General features: G+C 39.6%; 2 protein-coding genes across 5 annotated transcripts in view; one reads left to right on the plus strand and one right to left on the minus strand.

The window, feature by feature from the left end:
• Nucleotides 1-9,906: 9,906 nt before the first annotated feature.
• On the plus strand, nt 9,907-13,288 carry prorsd1 (prolyl-tRNA synthetase domain containing 1). Of its 2 annotated transcripts, none has more exons than XM_058795316.1 (3): nt 9,907-10,015; nt 10,189-10,368; nt 11,184-13,288. In XM_058795316.1, exons 2-3 carry the CDS (start codon nt 10,285-10,287, stop codon nt 11,610-11,612), a joined length of 513 nt encoding a protein of 170 aa, XP_058651299.1. In that variant the 5' UTR covers nt 9,907-10,015; nt 10,189-10,284; the 3' UTR covers nt 11,613-13,288. The 2 variants fall into 2 exon arrangements, with proteins under 2 accessions (XP_058651299.1, XP_058651298.1); XM_058795315.1 differs by having other exon boundaries at nt 9,924-10,015; nt 10,161-10,368.
• Nucleotides 12,698-16,767, minus strand: part of ccdc88ab (coiled-coil domain containing 88Ab) — a 53,844-nt gene continuing 49,774 nt past the window's right edge. For all 3 annotated transcript variants that reach the window (XR_009273871.1, XM_058795314.1, XM_058795313.1), the window contains one exon: nt 12,698-13,162. Coding sequence is in view for 1 of the 3 variants with exons in the window: in XM_058795314.1 (XP_058651297.1) it covers nt 13,146-13,162 (17 nt within the window). In the remaining 2 variants the exon portion in view is untranslated. The remainder of the gene's footprint in view (nt 13,163-16,767) is intronic.

The following is a 16,767-nucleotide window of genomic DNA, read 5'->3' on the forward strand; positions in this document are numbered from 1 at the left end:
TAATATACACATGTACAGTGATCTATGAATGCTGCTAATTTTGAGCAGTTTGTATACTTTAGCAGTGAGCAGCACATCTCATAAACATCTGCCTCGTTCTTCCAGCTCAGATAGCAGACGCTCTTGTGTTACTGAGTGCTGCTGTACCTGTCACACACACACTCACACACACACTCACACACACACACACACACACACACACACACACACACACACACACACACTCACACACACACACACACACACACACACACACACACACACACACACTCACACACACACACACACACACACACACACACACACACTCACACACACACACACACACACACACACACACACACACACACTGCTGGGAGTAAGGGATTGGAAGACGTATTCCCTTAATTACCTAATTTGCTTAAAATGACACATTCACAGTGATATTCTATGGTTATCAAGTGTTCATGAAGCTAAGAGACAGGTGTCTCTGTCGTGACCGTCAGGAGGATGATCAAGTCTATCGTGATGAAACAGCTGTTCAGAATCAAAGTGATGACAGCACGGCATCAGCTGCAGATGCTCAGTAATATGAGCTCTGGTCTCTCAGAGCCATTCAGACCTGTGCAGCACAAAAGAAGACATTTTGAAGAATGCTTCAGCAGTTCCAGCATCACTGAGAGATATCAGCACGAGGGCGAGGGAATGATGTTTGTGTGTGAACTGTGTAGTGCAGACGGTGTTCTTCTTCTGCTCTGGGCCTCTCGCTCGCTGTGATAAGAGACCAAAATAAGCAGAGCATCTGTCAGCGCTCTCAAGTGTGAGGACTGGGGCTCTGGCAGGGTCTTCTCCGGCCCCCCCTCGATCACACGAACCAGATCCACACCGTCCAGGCATGTTTGTGTCAGTGGTGTTCAGTTTGAGCAGTGCGTGATGGCCATGATGCTGCTTTGGCTCAGAGTTGAGCTATTTTCATTAGTGAGCAAAGATAGACGGAATATCTGAGCATGTGATCAGCTATGTTTGACTTCATCAGTCACGGTCCTGAACAGAGTGACTCGGAGAGCATATATCTGAGACGATGTCACCGCAGCAGAGCGGCTCTCTGAGCTCATTCAGTCTGGTGAGGGTCTGAGATGCGACTGGTTTGCGGTGATGTGCTGCTGTGGTTTCTGAGGTTTGCATCAGTGAGGGCTGGATTGGAGCCGGGACTGAAAGTGTGGAGTCGCTGTGCTGAGATCAGCTGATTACCCACGATCCCCTGCACACACGTGTAGCTCCAGCAGCGTGAGCTGTGTTTCTGCTGCTGCATTGTTTTATCTAAGCCTCGTCTCCAGCAGCTCAGATCAGATCTGTGCCGCAGCACCGCTCTCACACACTCTCAGCAAACACCGGCCAGTCCTGCTCAAGCTGAAAACAGCTCATCAGAGTCTCCAGGATCACCAGAAACAGCCAGACCACTGAACATATACACCAGAGTCACAGCATCATCCCGCAGGAGTTCACACAAAACTGAAGATGTGCCTCAGCAATGGATGCTCTGCAGTGAATGGGTGCCGTCAGAATGAGAGTCCAAACAGCTGATAAAAACATCACAATAATACACAGCACTCCAGTCCATCAGTTAACATCTGGAGAAGACAAAAGCTGAAACACATCCAGCATTAAGACGTTTATAACTCCAGTCTATAATCCATAATAACTCTTCCTGCGGTGAGAAGTGCACACACACACACACACACACACACACACACACACACACACACACACACACACACACACACACACACACACACACACACACACACACACACACACACACACACACACACACACACACACACACACACACACACACACACACACATTTGTTTCAGTGGTTTACGGGGACTGTCCATAGGCGTAATGGTTTTTATACTGTACTTACTGTATGTGCTATTGTCCTACACCAACCCTACACCTAAACCTACCTCTTACAGGAGACTACAGGCATTTTTAGATTAAAAAAAAACAGCATTTAGTATGTTTTTTAAGCCTTTTGATTTACGGGGACATAGACAGTGTCCTCATAAACCACCTTCACATTGTAATACCTCCGTCATACCCGTGTTATTATACACATTTGTGTCCCCGTAACCCACAAAAACCAGTACACACACACACACACACACACACACACACACACACACTCTCTCACACACCCTCTCACACACACACACACACACACACACACACACACACACACACACACACACACACACACCTTTTAATTAATAAAATGAGTTTCAAGACATAGAATGTTTTTCATAAGTCCTCTCTATTGTTGTTGTTATTTAATGTTTTATGTGTATTCATACCATTAGCTCTTAGAAAAACATGTTTTTTTGTTGTTTTTTCCCCAAACCGAACAATAACCGTTGATATAAACTGTTCATGCAGGGCGTCCACTGCAGTGGACAGATGTGGGTTAAAGCCAGAGACACTCGTAGGAGGGCAGAAATGCTCAGAGCAGTGCTGTAGATGTCATGCTGACTGAAACAGGGATGAAAGCGCGGCTCTAAGCCACAGAGTTATGATACTGTGCTCTAAAACAAGCTCCTGGATCACGTGTCATTTTCACAACTCACAAAACTCAATCATGAACTTACAGTTTTTCTGAAAGACCAGCTCAACAAGCAGTATGTTGTCAAACATTGAACACACTGCATTTCTGTCTGTCATAGATTCGCTTTCATTCTTGTCCAAAAATAAATATGAAGCTTCTCTAACTAAGGTCTGTAAAGGAAGCCAAGCAGTACTTATACGGCCACAGAAGCGGTCACTCAAAGAATGTAATATATTACTCATTACTAGTTACTCCTTTCAAAAGTAATATTGTTACTTTACTTATTACTTTCTGGCAACAGTAATTAGTTACACTACTAGTTACATTACTGTTTCTTCACGCTACGCAGAAGTTGTAACTGTGTATCTTCCAGATCAAATTCTTCTAGAATGTTACTAACAACATATTTCTGCCTCATCATTTGACCAAAACCCACATCGGATCGCAGTCAGAAGTTATTACAAACACTCGATAGTGACTGATAGTGACATTCAAGAAGAAGTGCTGTATTCATCTCATTAATTGTCACGTGTAGCTTGAAGCTAATAGGAATTTCTCCGTTACCCATACACAATTATATTTCATTATTTATTTTATCAAATAAGTTTGTAAGAAACTGTTTAATTTTCCAAAAATATTTGTTATTTTTAGTAATATAATGTACCACATGCTGATCAGAGGGATGTCATGCCAGTAAAGTAATACACAACAGTGTTCAGATCATCTTTCTCCTGACAAAATCAATATAATGCAATATTTCTATCTGCTGAATGTAAGCTTTTCCATATTCCGAGCTCGCCTGCTGCACGGGGGACATCATGTGCATGTGCGAGTCGTGAAAATTATGAAAATAAATCTAGGAATTATTTGATTGTTAGATTTTAAATCAGCGGGGTTGAGGCGTCAAAAGCAACTAAGCTGTTTTATGGAAAGTAACTGTAATATTATTACTGAAATCTTATTAGTAATTACACTACTAGTTACTGCAAAAAGTAATATTATTACAGTAGTTACTAGTATCTAGTTACTGTCCGACACTGGTCAGCAGTGATATCCAGATTTTTGCACTGCATGCAGTTTATCAAACTCTGTGGCGTTAGTCCTCTTCTTCTCCGTGTGAGCGCCACCAGGCCACGGCTTGCTGTAACTGCAGCTCTGGACAATCCTCTCTGTCCAGGGAAGCAGGGTGATGATCACTTAATGCACGGTCTACAAAAACAGTGTATGTCATCAGTGCTGCGCTCCATGAATGTCAGTGATGAGAGCATGTTAATGATGTCACATCCACTTGTTTCATTAGGACTCTTATTTTGAAAGATATTCACAGACACATCTGTCAGGAACTGGGTCTGTCTTGAATATGAAAATACGTCTTCATATTGATTGAATGTTAATACTTTCATCATCTGAGCTGTTTGGAAGTGAAGGCTGTGCCAGCAGCTGAAGTAATAACATCCTACGAATCCTCATCAATCGTTCGATCCAGCATCCCATCCTCCTCCTCCTTTCCCCAGATGATTTCATTCAACATATTCACAAACTTGTTAACTAAAATGTTTCCATACACTGATTATTGTGATTATTTTCTGATGCCACCACAGCCCATGCTTTATTATCTTTAAAAATTAGTATATAACCACGTTTCTCATGACAGTAAATGTGAGGTCTATAACTTTCATTAGAAAAAGACAAAGAGAAAGGAACAGACAGCTGCAGTCCCTGGAGGAAGATCGTCCTGCACTGCCCTTCACAAGTGTGGGATCAGTACGATTTTAAATGTTCTCTCTGTATTTATTTGATCAAAAATGCAGGAAAAACCCAGTAACTACATCTGACTTCAGCCACAGCTTTGGATGAAATCAAATGTCTCAGGATCTGATTAAACAACTCCACAAACAGCACCACCAGCTCCACTCATTACTAACCAGACTGACTTTACTTGATGTCTGCAGAACTAACAGAGGTTTATATTGATCCAGGGCTGCGGCTGAAGTCAACTCTTTTCTTCAGTGACGCTGCTTGTTAACAGCAGGTGTCCATCACTAATGCACAATCATCATTTAATTAGTCACTTAATTATCTCATTAACTTGAACTCTTTGAGGACTTGGGATTTGTTGAGACTTGCTTGTGACTTGAAAGGAATGACTTGGTCCCGTCTCTCCGTAGGCCTAGTTGTGTAGTATTTGGGGATTTATGGTATTTTTTCGTTTGAATTGGCTAATTTGGTAATGTTTGTATATAACTGGGCTTATTAAAATAGCAATATTTGATGTAAAATTCACTTTAAAGATGTACATTTCTCAATTTCATTCATGGTGACAACGTTAGAAAGGGCTATAGTTTAGTACATCGCTGCCATCTACTGGAAATCAAACACTTCAAATTAATGTTGAAGATTAAACAGTGATGTTACTGTATTCTAGAGAAGTGTTCAGATGAACACAGTTTTGTGCAGGAATACCAGATGTAATTATTCTTGCTGTTCGTGTTTGATTTATAATGTGACTTACAGCACCTATATTTTTATAGTTTCACAGGAAACTATAAAAATAAGGTTAATTTTCAATAATTAACAAAAATAATAAATACTGTTACAAATGTATTGTTCGTTGTTAGTTCAAGTTAATACATTCACTAATGTTAATAAATGATACCTTATTGTAAGAGTTACTGTTTCACTATCATCAGCCTTTTTAATAACAAAATGTAACACCTGATAGTCACATATACTCCCACGTCTCTCTTCAGATGCACTTCAGAGATGTCTGATGCCAAGATAAAGGTCACCCAAAAATGAAAATTCAGTCATTATTTACTCTTTCTTTTTGATACCACAAAAGGGGAAAAATGGTGAAAAATCAAACTAATTTTAATTTTAAAAATTCTGTTGGTCTGGTGTGGAGGACTGCGTTTATGAGAATATATTTGCTCAACATTTGACTTCGACTCACCAAAGAAAGATGAAGATTGTAAAAATGTCAAGGTTTAAAACACTACGCAAAACATGACTCTCAGAAAACTCAAAAGCATTGCTCATGTATTGTCTTTTATGAGGTGAAGCTCTCCAGACCAAAACAATGCAAGAACTTGATTTGTTGTTCTGATGGGCAGAAAACAACACATATATTCACCTCAGAACATAAAGTATGTGCAAAATCTTCTAGGAGCCATGAGTCGCATGTGACTGAATTTTAGTTTTTGGGTGAGCTGTCCCTTTCAAATAAACGGCAAATTAGTTTGAACAAAACAACACAGATATAGTAACACAGATGTAGAAAAACCAATCAAATGTTGATGAACTGACTAAACAGCAGTATGAGAACGGCTGGACCAATCACAGCAGTCTGGAGCTGAAGCAGCAGCTGGAAAATAACGTATTACTTTTTAAGGTGTAAAGACACACTGCCTCCGAAACTTTTGTCCGTCATAAACTTTTCGTCCGCTTTCGCATCTGTAGCAAGCATTTTGATAGGAAAGGATGACGAATACGAAATAAACGCATACGAAAATTTTGTTTTTCTCATTTTAAAAATGTGGACATATTAAGTTTGCATCTAAAAAAATACTTGGAAATAGGTATAAAGTGTCCAAAAAATTACAATTGATGAGATTTATTTTTATTATATCTTCGTAATCTTTCAAGAATCATTGACATTATTTGGGTCACATTTTCAAGTTTAAAGCCATAAACTGATCGATGATAAAAGATAAAAAATTATAGCCATAAAAACACAAATGTTTAAGGGTTGAAACTCTGATAGGGTTCTCTACACTCTCAAACATCATATATTTTTGTATATTGTATTACACTTCAAATGTCTTGTGTCTTATACAGTAGTTTTAGTACTAAATTACAAAACAAGGTCCTACTTTATATTAGGTGTGTTTACAGTTAAAAAAAAAAAAAAAGAAAGAAAAAGAAATGTTAGGTACAATGTACTTGTTGTTTAAATACAAAATGTTCCCTTAATAGAGATTCTGAAGCAGGAGACCTAGAAACACAGCTCAGCACATCATGACACATAATACCATTATTCAGTTATATCTCAGCATACATTCTGTTCACTGTGTGTTTATCAGTCTATCAATGCAGCAGAGATACCTACCATAGCATTTATTGTAATGTACTTTAAATAGCGTTAAAAATGTAGCATTCTGCTGTTATTCATGAATACCATCAGTGATGTCATACAATGAAGATTTTGCATTTTGAAAATAGAGTGAAAAGTGTCCCGATGTGTGATGACAACCCAACGAGCTGATTGAGACGCACACAAACACCAATCTAGCAATCACATAGTGTTTTTGTGTGTAAGAATTACAGAACCTCACACACTTTGAACTTCTGAGATGGACAACACACACACACACACACACACACACACACACACACACAGTGTATTAACATACAGACGTCTGTCTCCACATCCACTGAGAGAAAAACGCCTCTCACACATGCATCAGTTCCTTCTCGTCCCCGTCACTCAGCTCACTCAGATGGTCAGGAGCAGAATATAATGTTCTACATGAATGCAGGTGATATTTACCGTCATGTTTGGTATCATTTGAATGGTCTCAGGGTCTCATTCTTATAAGAAGTAAACTCAAAGGTAATGCAGATCCTGAGAGTTCAGAGATGTTTTGCACGCTGTAGAGGACGGGTCAGTTCCCAGGGTCTTTCATGCAAATTACCGTCTGTCCCAAAAGGTGATAACTCTGCTCGATCAATGCAAATTCCAGTTGTTAGCCCCTGTCTCCATCTCGGGGGATGTTTATCTCGGTCAGGAAATCAGGGCTTCTGTAGCCGGAACGAGCCTGTGATGTGAAGACTGTCCACTCACTTCATACGATGTATTTTTCTCAAGTCAGGTATACTCCTCTTAGATTCATCTTTGAGAATTTGATGTTTTGTATTGATATGATATGATATGATATCTGACTGAAAATAAACTGTTACATTTGAATTTGTTCTGATTTATTCTGAGATTATTTTCTCAAGTAGATTAAGTGAAGCGTATGTTACAGGGTTAGTACAGACTAGATCTCAGGTCAGACGTTTCTAGATTTCTGACTAACTGCTTGACTTTAGTTCAGTTGTTATGCAGATGTGTTAACTATGGAGGGCTAGATGAAATACTACTGGAGTACTAGCATGGTTCGGGCATATTTCACAGTGCTAGCCATAACCTCTGGTTATTGTTTGAGCTTTAAATAAGTTGTTGCATGGGGCTAAACAGAACCACTATTTAAAACATGACAAGCATGAAGCGGTCGTGAGTCATAACCTCTGAGTAATGATCAGACTGGAGGGTTTGTGATCGTGGGGTACACGCGAGAGACACAGATTCCTAATGAAGGAGTTATTAAGTAAAGAATTAACTAGAATAATCAAATGTCAGAAGAATAATAGGAATAATTAGGGACAGACAAACGACCAATTTGCCTTTCAACCTAAGTTCGTGATCATAATAAAATGAGTCAGATTCGAATTTAACCTGAATTTAATAACTTTGCGCTGAAAAGACCGAACACGCAGGAGACCTTCACCCATGACTGGATACCGTCCTTGGACCAAATTCGTGGACCTTGCATTCTTATTATTAGGTGCCATTTCAGCTTCGTAACTTTCTATCCAAAAAGTTACAATTTCTATAATTTAATCATTTTATCTGAAGAAGGGCTTGCTACACTACATGATATATATATTGGTCACAGCTCAGGATATTATTCTTTAATCATTTTGACAAAATTCTTCACACAAAGGCCAAATGTCCACCTATTCTAAGTGTTCTGAATGCACAGTTATGGTAATATTTACATGTCTAAGAGCTCGGATGTCCCTCACTTCACCCTGCAAATGTACTTTAACAAAGTGTTCATAAACAAGCATTATCTTGAAAAAAAAGGTGTTATATTTTAAGTCACACTGTAATTTCAACACATTTATTTTTGAAAAAAAAAGAAAAAGATTTTAAATAATTTCATTTTGTCATGTCATTCCCTACAAATAACCACAAAGATATGAACAAAATTAGTTGAACTTATTTTATTAATACAGCATATTTTATTCCGTTTGAACATGTATACAGCCCACATTTAAACTAATTTAACAAACATTTTATAATCAAAAGTTAAACATCATTTTACAGAGTGTACTGTAGTAAGCTGGACAGTGGAGTTCCTTTCCGAAGCAGATTTCCTACAGAACATGCGCACAAAGCAATTATTTACTGTACAGGCAAACACTTATGTACAATTATAGTAATGAGTCCTTTTGGGAGTGTAGCAAACAAAATGCATATTTAATTTCCATTAGGCTAATAATAGTATTAGAGGACTGTAACAGTTGCTACTGTAGTGATACTTTATACTTGTACTTTTACTCAAATAATTTTGAATATGAATAGCCTACTTATAATTTTACTGGAGTAATATCTTATTGGGGTTTCTGTACTTTTACTCAAGTAGCTGATTTGTGGGCCACAGCCTGATTATTATAGTGACTATTGTATAACTGTTCAGTAGTAGTTATTTCATAGTTATTTTTCTTGAACCTTAACTAGTAGATAATTAATAGTAGTTCTTCAGGAGGTATGACAGAATACATTAGTTATTGATTAGCTTACTGTTACTTAACACAATCATAAAATTGTATTACATGCTGAGTAGTTCCATGTTACTGTAAGAGTTACTGTTTCACTATCATCAGCTTTTTTAATCAGAATAATAATCAGAACACAGTGATTATTGGTGGAATGGACCGTGAGGCAAGGGCCTACTGTTCTTGACGTCCATCAGATCAGGAGGATCACCCCCCAGCTCTGTTTATAAACTATCTTCACAAAAAAAAACTATAAAATACATGTTTAAAATTTCATAAACATTATTGAGATATTTTTGCACCCTTTTAATATTTCAACATTTTATTTTTATTTTTTTTAAAACTGCACTGTTTCACCGGAGGAAGAGTTATTATGGATTATAGACTCGAAAAAAAAACAATAGAACCATCACAGAAAATTCTAATGGTTTCCACTACAAATACCATTACAACCATTAACTTTTAACCATTAAAATCGTTAAAAAATGGTTTTCTGTAGTGTGTTTTTGGACATATTCCACTAGGGTTTATTGATTTTAACAAGCCACCAACAGAAGGCGACCAGTTACCAGCAGAGACCACAGGGTCCTTCAGTTCCGTTATAACCAGCACAGCCATTACTGATTCTGTTAGTTAAAAACGTCTTCATGATGGATTTCTGTCTTACAAACACTGGTTAAAGAGATGGCATAGGACAGTACAGTGATGTAATAGCAGAGGAAAGCATTCTGAGGTGTGTTTGTGAGTAGTGCAGCAGGTGGCGCTGTTTGACATCCGCCTCCAAACCGGAAGTGGAGCCGCGTCCTGCTGTGGAGGAACATTTAAAAAGTACTGCAGCTCTCCAAGGATTTATCTAGATTAAATAACCGCTCCATTTGATATTTGCTGCTTTGTTTTGGTGTGTTTTAATCATAGTTGTAATATGAACAGTGTCGCTATCTTAATGAAATCACCCAAACTGGAATGAATGTAGATGAGGACGTGGCTGTTCCTTTACTCAGCGCGCTGGCTCCTGACCAATCACAGCAGTCTGGAGCGCGGCTGGACCAATCACAGCCGTGTGCGCTGTAAGCAAATAAGCGTGTCCTGTGGGTGCGATGGCGTCTGTGGAGCTGAAGCAGCAGCTGGAGGAGCTTCTCAAGCGACTCGATATCGACACGGTCTGCGTCGACCATCCCGAGGTCAGACACGAGCAGATATAACACACCAGAAGCCGAACAAAGCCAGACTCACGACGCTTTATTCACATATACACACTCACATGAAGCCATACTTCATAGCAAAACTTGATATTATCGCCCAGCTATGATCTTATGATTAAGTTAATAAGTTATTATAAATGTCACAGTGTTGTAGCGCATTACTTTTTAGTTTAGAAGGAAGTGTCTGAGTTCCAGTGTTTGTCATGTTTTGAGTGACAGCTCTGGTGAAGTCAGGAGAACATGATCTCACTGTAGTTCTGGACTAAATTCATTTCACTTTTCGCATGAAAGGGTTTTTACACTTTTATATTTAAAACAAACAAGCCCTGCCCAGATTTAAAAAGTAACTCAAAATAACGTAAGCATTACTTCTCATAAAAAGTAACGTAATTAGTTACTTTTTTAGGGAGTGAAGGTCTTTACACACTGCCTCCGAAACGTTTGTCCGTCATAAAAAAAATTCAGACCAGGTTTGATTTGTGTTTTCGGATCCATAGCAAGCGTTTTGATGGGAAAGGATGACGAATACGGAAAAAAAACGCATACGAAAATTTGGGACTCGGTGTGCAAGGACCTTAACGCAATATTGCAATGCATTACTTTTAAAAGTAACTTTCCCGAACACTGAACATTATCATCATGTTTTCCTGTGAAGCGTCTCTCTGTATTGTCCTCGTAAGAGAGATGTGCGAGGCTTCTGGTGTCATTCACTTCCAGAAAACGGCTGACTTGCGTGTTGAAGAACAAGGTGTATAGATGAACGCAGAGGAGTGTCTGAGGTGTGTGTGTTGCAGGTGTTCACGGTGGAGCAGATGATGCCGCACCTGTCTCACCTGAGCGGCGCGCTCACTAAGAACCTGTTCCTGAAGGACAAGAAGAAGAAGCGCCTGTGGCTGCTGAGCGTGAGACACGACCGGGAGCTGAGTCTGAGCGACGTGTCCAGGCGTCTGGGGCTGGGAGCGGGGAACCTGCGTCTGGCGGACGAGGCGCTGATGCTGCAGACGCTGCAGGTGGGTCAGGGCTGCGCCTCGGCTCTCGCGCTCTTCTGTGACACGCAGCACAGCGTCACGCCGGTGCTGGACCGCGACCTGACCCACGGCGGACACGAGCGGCTCTACTTCCACCCCATGACCAACAGCGCCAGCCTGGGCCTCAGACCGGAGGACCTGCTGCGCTTCCTGACGGAGACCGGACACCAGCCCGTCATCCTGAGCTTCGACTGAGTCTGACCAGAGATCAGAGCTGCTTCCTAAAGCCTTGCTCTGACCACATTACCTGCGTCCAGATCACAGTCGTAACACACACAGCTGGGTAGAGCACTTACAAACTCCAGTCCGTTACTGATTACACATTACAGGACAAAAACTGCAGTCAGTACCGTAATCCATTACATTACACACTCTCTTAGGAAATACAATCAGACTACTTTTACATTACTTTTGACCCATCTTCTTTTTCACATTGGATTAAATAGAATAATTTGTACTATATTGATATAATACAAAGAGTAAGAAAATATATTTCATTTGTTGCGTTAAACATTACGTCAAGGTTTCCCAAACTGGGTTTGTGAAGAAACTGCATGAAAAGCTAATAATTAAATCATAAAAATGTTGTTAAAACAAATAATTTACCGAAAAAAAATAATTTAAGATTTTATTTGTTTAGCTGCATGTCATGTGACCATTAACCAACGTCAGAGAACCATGAACATGCAAATGTGATGCTTCATTATTAACTTATTGCCTTTAAATCTCAGGTGTACTTCAGATACACATATATTCAGAGAAAGAGCATCAGGTGACAAAAGTTGAAAAAGTGAATTTGTGCACTTTAATGTGTTTGAAAGACAAAAGCCTTCCAAAGTAATGCATGATAAAATAACCCACTGAGTGATGATTCACATAAAAATGAATGTGTTCATCAGTAGCTGATGCAATGCTGAAACGCTTCTTAAACCTGAAGTGATTTTTGTAAATGCAGAGATCAAATGCTGTGTAGCACCGGACTAATGACTGATCTCTGCGGGAATGTCCACAAAATGTTAGAAAGGAAAATTTAAAAGATGAAAAAGAGGAATTGGAGAGAATTGCTTTTGTGTCAATAATATGTAATCTATAAAAAAGCAAAAAGTAGTCTGATTACGAGTATTTTAAAATGTAATTTAATCAAATTAGAAGTACTTAATTTTTGAAAACTGATGATTACGTAATCCAGATCACATGTGATCAGTCACTACCCAGCTCTGTGTAACAAACATGCTCTCGTTCTGATTGTGTAACAGTGGATGAGAATAAGACAGCCGTCGTGAAGTTTATCACATTGATTTAATTTATGAAAAGAGGAATGAAGCGGTATGTGGCGTTCACACAGGAGTAACGCTGTCCTTTGGCACACACTCACACTCTCACACACACACTCACACACTCACACACACACACACTCTCACACACACACACACACACACACACACTCACACACACTCACACACACACACACACACACACACACTCGGTCCTTCTGGTTTGGTGTTCCAGGGTTTTCTCGGGTGTCTTCTGCAGGTCAGATGAGCAGCACACATGCAGCGGTGAGCGTGAGGGAGTGAGACGAGCCCCAGCTTCTCTAAGACTCCTTCTGCTTCCTTGATTCAAGGAAAAGGACGTATTTTCTGATTTCATTGCTGAGGGTCCATGATTACAAAAGAGAGAGAAACGGCTTGTTTCTCATGGCAGGAGATTGTAGGATTGTGCAGGTCTTCAGACGATGATTCTCTCTGATGGAGAACAAGAGATGGAAACATGTTAGAGGAGAAACACAAGCGTGCTCATCCTGAAGCTCGGCAAACGCCGCTGTCTGTCTCGTTCATGTGTGATGCTCAATAAAATTAATCTGGTTTTTACATGTGGTTTTTCTCCGTTACTGTGTTCTGTGGAAAAGCTGAACCGTTTTAGTAGCTTCATGGTGGAGAACTGATCACAGTTTTGGTTTTTTCTCTTTCTGCTGCATCTTTTCTGAATGGAAATATATATGAGATCAATATCTAATGTTAATTTTATATGATAATCATGGAGACGTTTGAACTCAGTGATGTTATAAAAACAGCTGCAGATCCTATGTATTGTTTATACAACATTTCTAGCAATGAGAGTTCTCTTTGCTGTGACGAAAGCTGTTCTGAGTGTCGTCCTGAAGTCTGCAATGAAATGAAAAGCGTTAATCAGGTCTGATAAACCAGTGCTTCTGACGTGAGTGTGAGGAGCTGATGAGCAGGTCTGGCCTGTTAGTGTACGAGGAAACATTCACGCTCCGGCTGTGTTCACCTCACCTGAGCTCACGATATGTTATACTCGTAAACATCATCAACAGTATGAGAAATGACTCTCATTACACAAACAGACCATCACAATGAACTCAGCGCACTTCTGCAGCTGTATATATCTGTGTAATTAATCGTTCAGTCATAATTTAAAGCTACCGCATGAGTTTTGTGTAGCTGGTTTGTATTTTTGTCCTGTACTGTCAAGAAAATAAAAACAGCTACATTTGACATCATCCTGGTTTTTAAAGGGCAATCGATCATTCAAATAATCTCACGCGATGGACTCCACCCTACATTTTCACAGTTTATTTCATTTAATTGCATACACTGAAATCTAAACACATACAGTGGGTAAAATAAGTACTGAACACATGACCATTTTTCTCATTAAATATATTTCTAAAGGTGCTGTTGACATTAAATTTTCACCAGATGTCGGTAACAACCTCAGTAATCCATACTTCAAGGTGTCTTGGAGAGGTGAGGTGTCCAAGTCGCAACATCTAGCTGCTGGTGTGCCTCAGGGCTCAGTTCCTGGACCACTTCTCTTCTCTGTCTACATGGCATCACTAGGTTCTGTCATTCAGAAACATGGCTTTTCATATCACTGCTATGCTGATGACACTCAACTCTACCTCTCATTCCATCCTGATGATCCGATGATAGCTGCTCGCATCTCAGCTTGTCTAACAGGCATTTCTTGCTGGATGAAGGACCATCACCTTCAACTCAACCTTGCGAAGACAGAACTGCTGGTGGTTCCATCAAACCCATCGTTTCATCACGATTTCACCATCCAGTTAGGCTCATCAACCATAACTCCTTCAAAAACAGCCAGAAACCTTGGAGTTATGATTGATGATCAGCTGACTTTCTCAGACCACATTGCTAAAACTGCCCGGTCCTGCAGATTTGCTTTATTCAACATCAAGAAGATCAGGCCCTTTCTTTCAGAACATGCTTCACAACTCCTTGTTCAAGCTCTTGTTCTATTGCAATTCAATGCACACAACTTAATTTCTGAACTTATTTGTTTTGTTTTCTGTGTGTGTATGGATTGAGTTGCTACCAACATCTGGTGAAAATTTCATGTCAACAGCAGCTTTAGAGATATATTTACTGAGACAAATGGCGACGTGTTCAATACTTATTTTACCCGCTGTACGTCATGCTTTCACTGGCTGCGTAGTTTCTGAATGGCAGAATTAGCCTTTGTCATGATAAAATGTTTTTAAAAAATTACTTTTTTTTGCTTCATTGGAGTGGTGCAAAACTTGGTAAAGGTTTTGACACTTGTTAGACATGATGTGAAACGGTTAAAGGGGCCATATGATGTGAAAATCCAGCTTTGATCACAGAAACAAATTACATTTTAAAATATATTCAAATAGAAAGCAGTTATTTTAAATAGTAAAAATAGTTCACAATATTACTGCTTTTGCTGTATTTCGGATCAAATTAATGCAGGCTTTGTGAACGGAAGAGAATTCTTTAAAAAACATTAAAAGTTTTACTGTTTTGGATAGCCTAAGACTAAAACGTCAGGTTCGACAATATCGTGTCTTTTTAATTTAAATCTAGATTTATTCGCATTGGCCCATGGAAACCTCTATGAACATATGCTACTTGACTTGACTTGGCCAAAAAATCGCGGGGGACGAATTTACATTTTCTTAAAAAGTGTTTGCGTATTCTACACTCATGGCGCGCACACATTAGGGTAGGTTAGATGCCTGCCTCCGTTGCGAGTCCCAATCAAGCACTTTACCGATTCAACTCCTCTCCTCCTCCTGCCTGGCTCTTTGGCCCTCTTTGGCGGAGCAAGCCTGTTCTTGATGAAGCTGCTGTGAAAACGTGGGAAAAGCCGACGAGGAAGAAGTTGTGGTGAAGCGTTCTTTAGGCGGAGCAAAACACTTCATCGCTCCGTCTATAGCACATTGGCATTGTGATTGGGTGGTTTACGCTGTCAATACAGGAGACAAACCAATGGGCCACTGGCTGCTTGCTGTCCCTGCGTGATGGTCCTTGGCAAAAAAAAACATACCGTCGGCCCCTAAAGTGAGTCGGCTCACCGGGAAAATGCCCGGTATGCCCGATTACCAATCCAGCCCTGCTGCCAGCTGTGCTCAAAGACTGTTTCTATAAAGTGGGGCAATTCCAACTTTGCAAGGACAGTCTGGTGCCTCTGACTCACAGCCTGTAAGTATGTTTTCTTATTTAAAGAATTTGCCACTGACTATTCAAACGTGAGTTTTGAGCAGTGTAGAGTAGTGCTTGTTGTTTGTCATTTCTTCGATCACAAATGCAGACATGGTAATGTTTACCATGTAAAATAAGACAGTATAAGTCATTATAATCAGTAATTATGTCCCCACTGGATGCAACAAATGCCTCGTTTATAATGGGTTTTATTGTTTTTGTGTCGTCGCGCCGGGACACGGCTTCACAATACAGTAAGGGGCGTAACATTTCCATCTCACGCTTGAGGTATTCGGCCAATCACAATGCACTGATAGCTGGCCAATCAGAGCACGCCTCGCTTCTGAGAACGATGAGCTTTGTAAAATCATTTCAGAAAGGCGGAGCATAGAGGAGCAACAATAATGTACAGTATGTGGAAAATAATGTGTTTTTTGAACCTCGTACCGCATAAACACATTGCATTACACCAAATACACAAAATAATGTTCTTTTTAGCAACTCATATGACCCCTTTAAATGATCCTGAAAAAAGTCACACTTGTACTGTTTGTGTTTAAAAGAGATCGCATTGGAAACGAATGGGGAGTGATTTTATCAAGTAGAAACGTTTGGTACTGCAGCCAAACTAAATATTACTGAAAGTAATTCTTTTCTTTTTTTTTTTTTTGAGATATCAACCTCAAATTTGGAAAGTTCAGATTCATGGCTTTGATTTTCTTACAGATTTACAGTAAAACACATTAGGAAAATATATATTTTGAAAATAAAAATAGTTTGAAAATTCTGAAAATAGCAACTTTTTGTTTCAAGTAAAGTGAAAGTGACCAGTGCACAGCGTTGGGGAGGAACTAGTTACA

This window comes from Onychostoma macrolepis, chromosome 13, assembly GCF_012432095.1.
Source record: "Onychostoma macrolepis isolate SWU-2019 chromosome 13, ASM1243209v1, whole genome shotgun sequence".
NCBI lineage: Eukaryota > Metazoa > Chordata > Actinopteri > Cypriniformes > Cyprinidae > Onychostoma > Onychostoma macrolepis.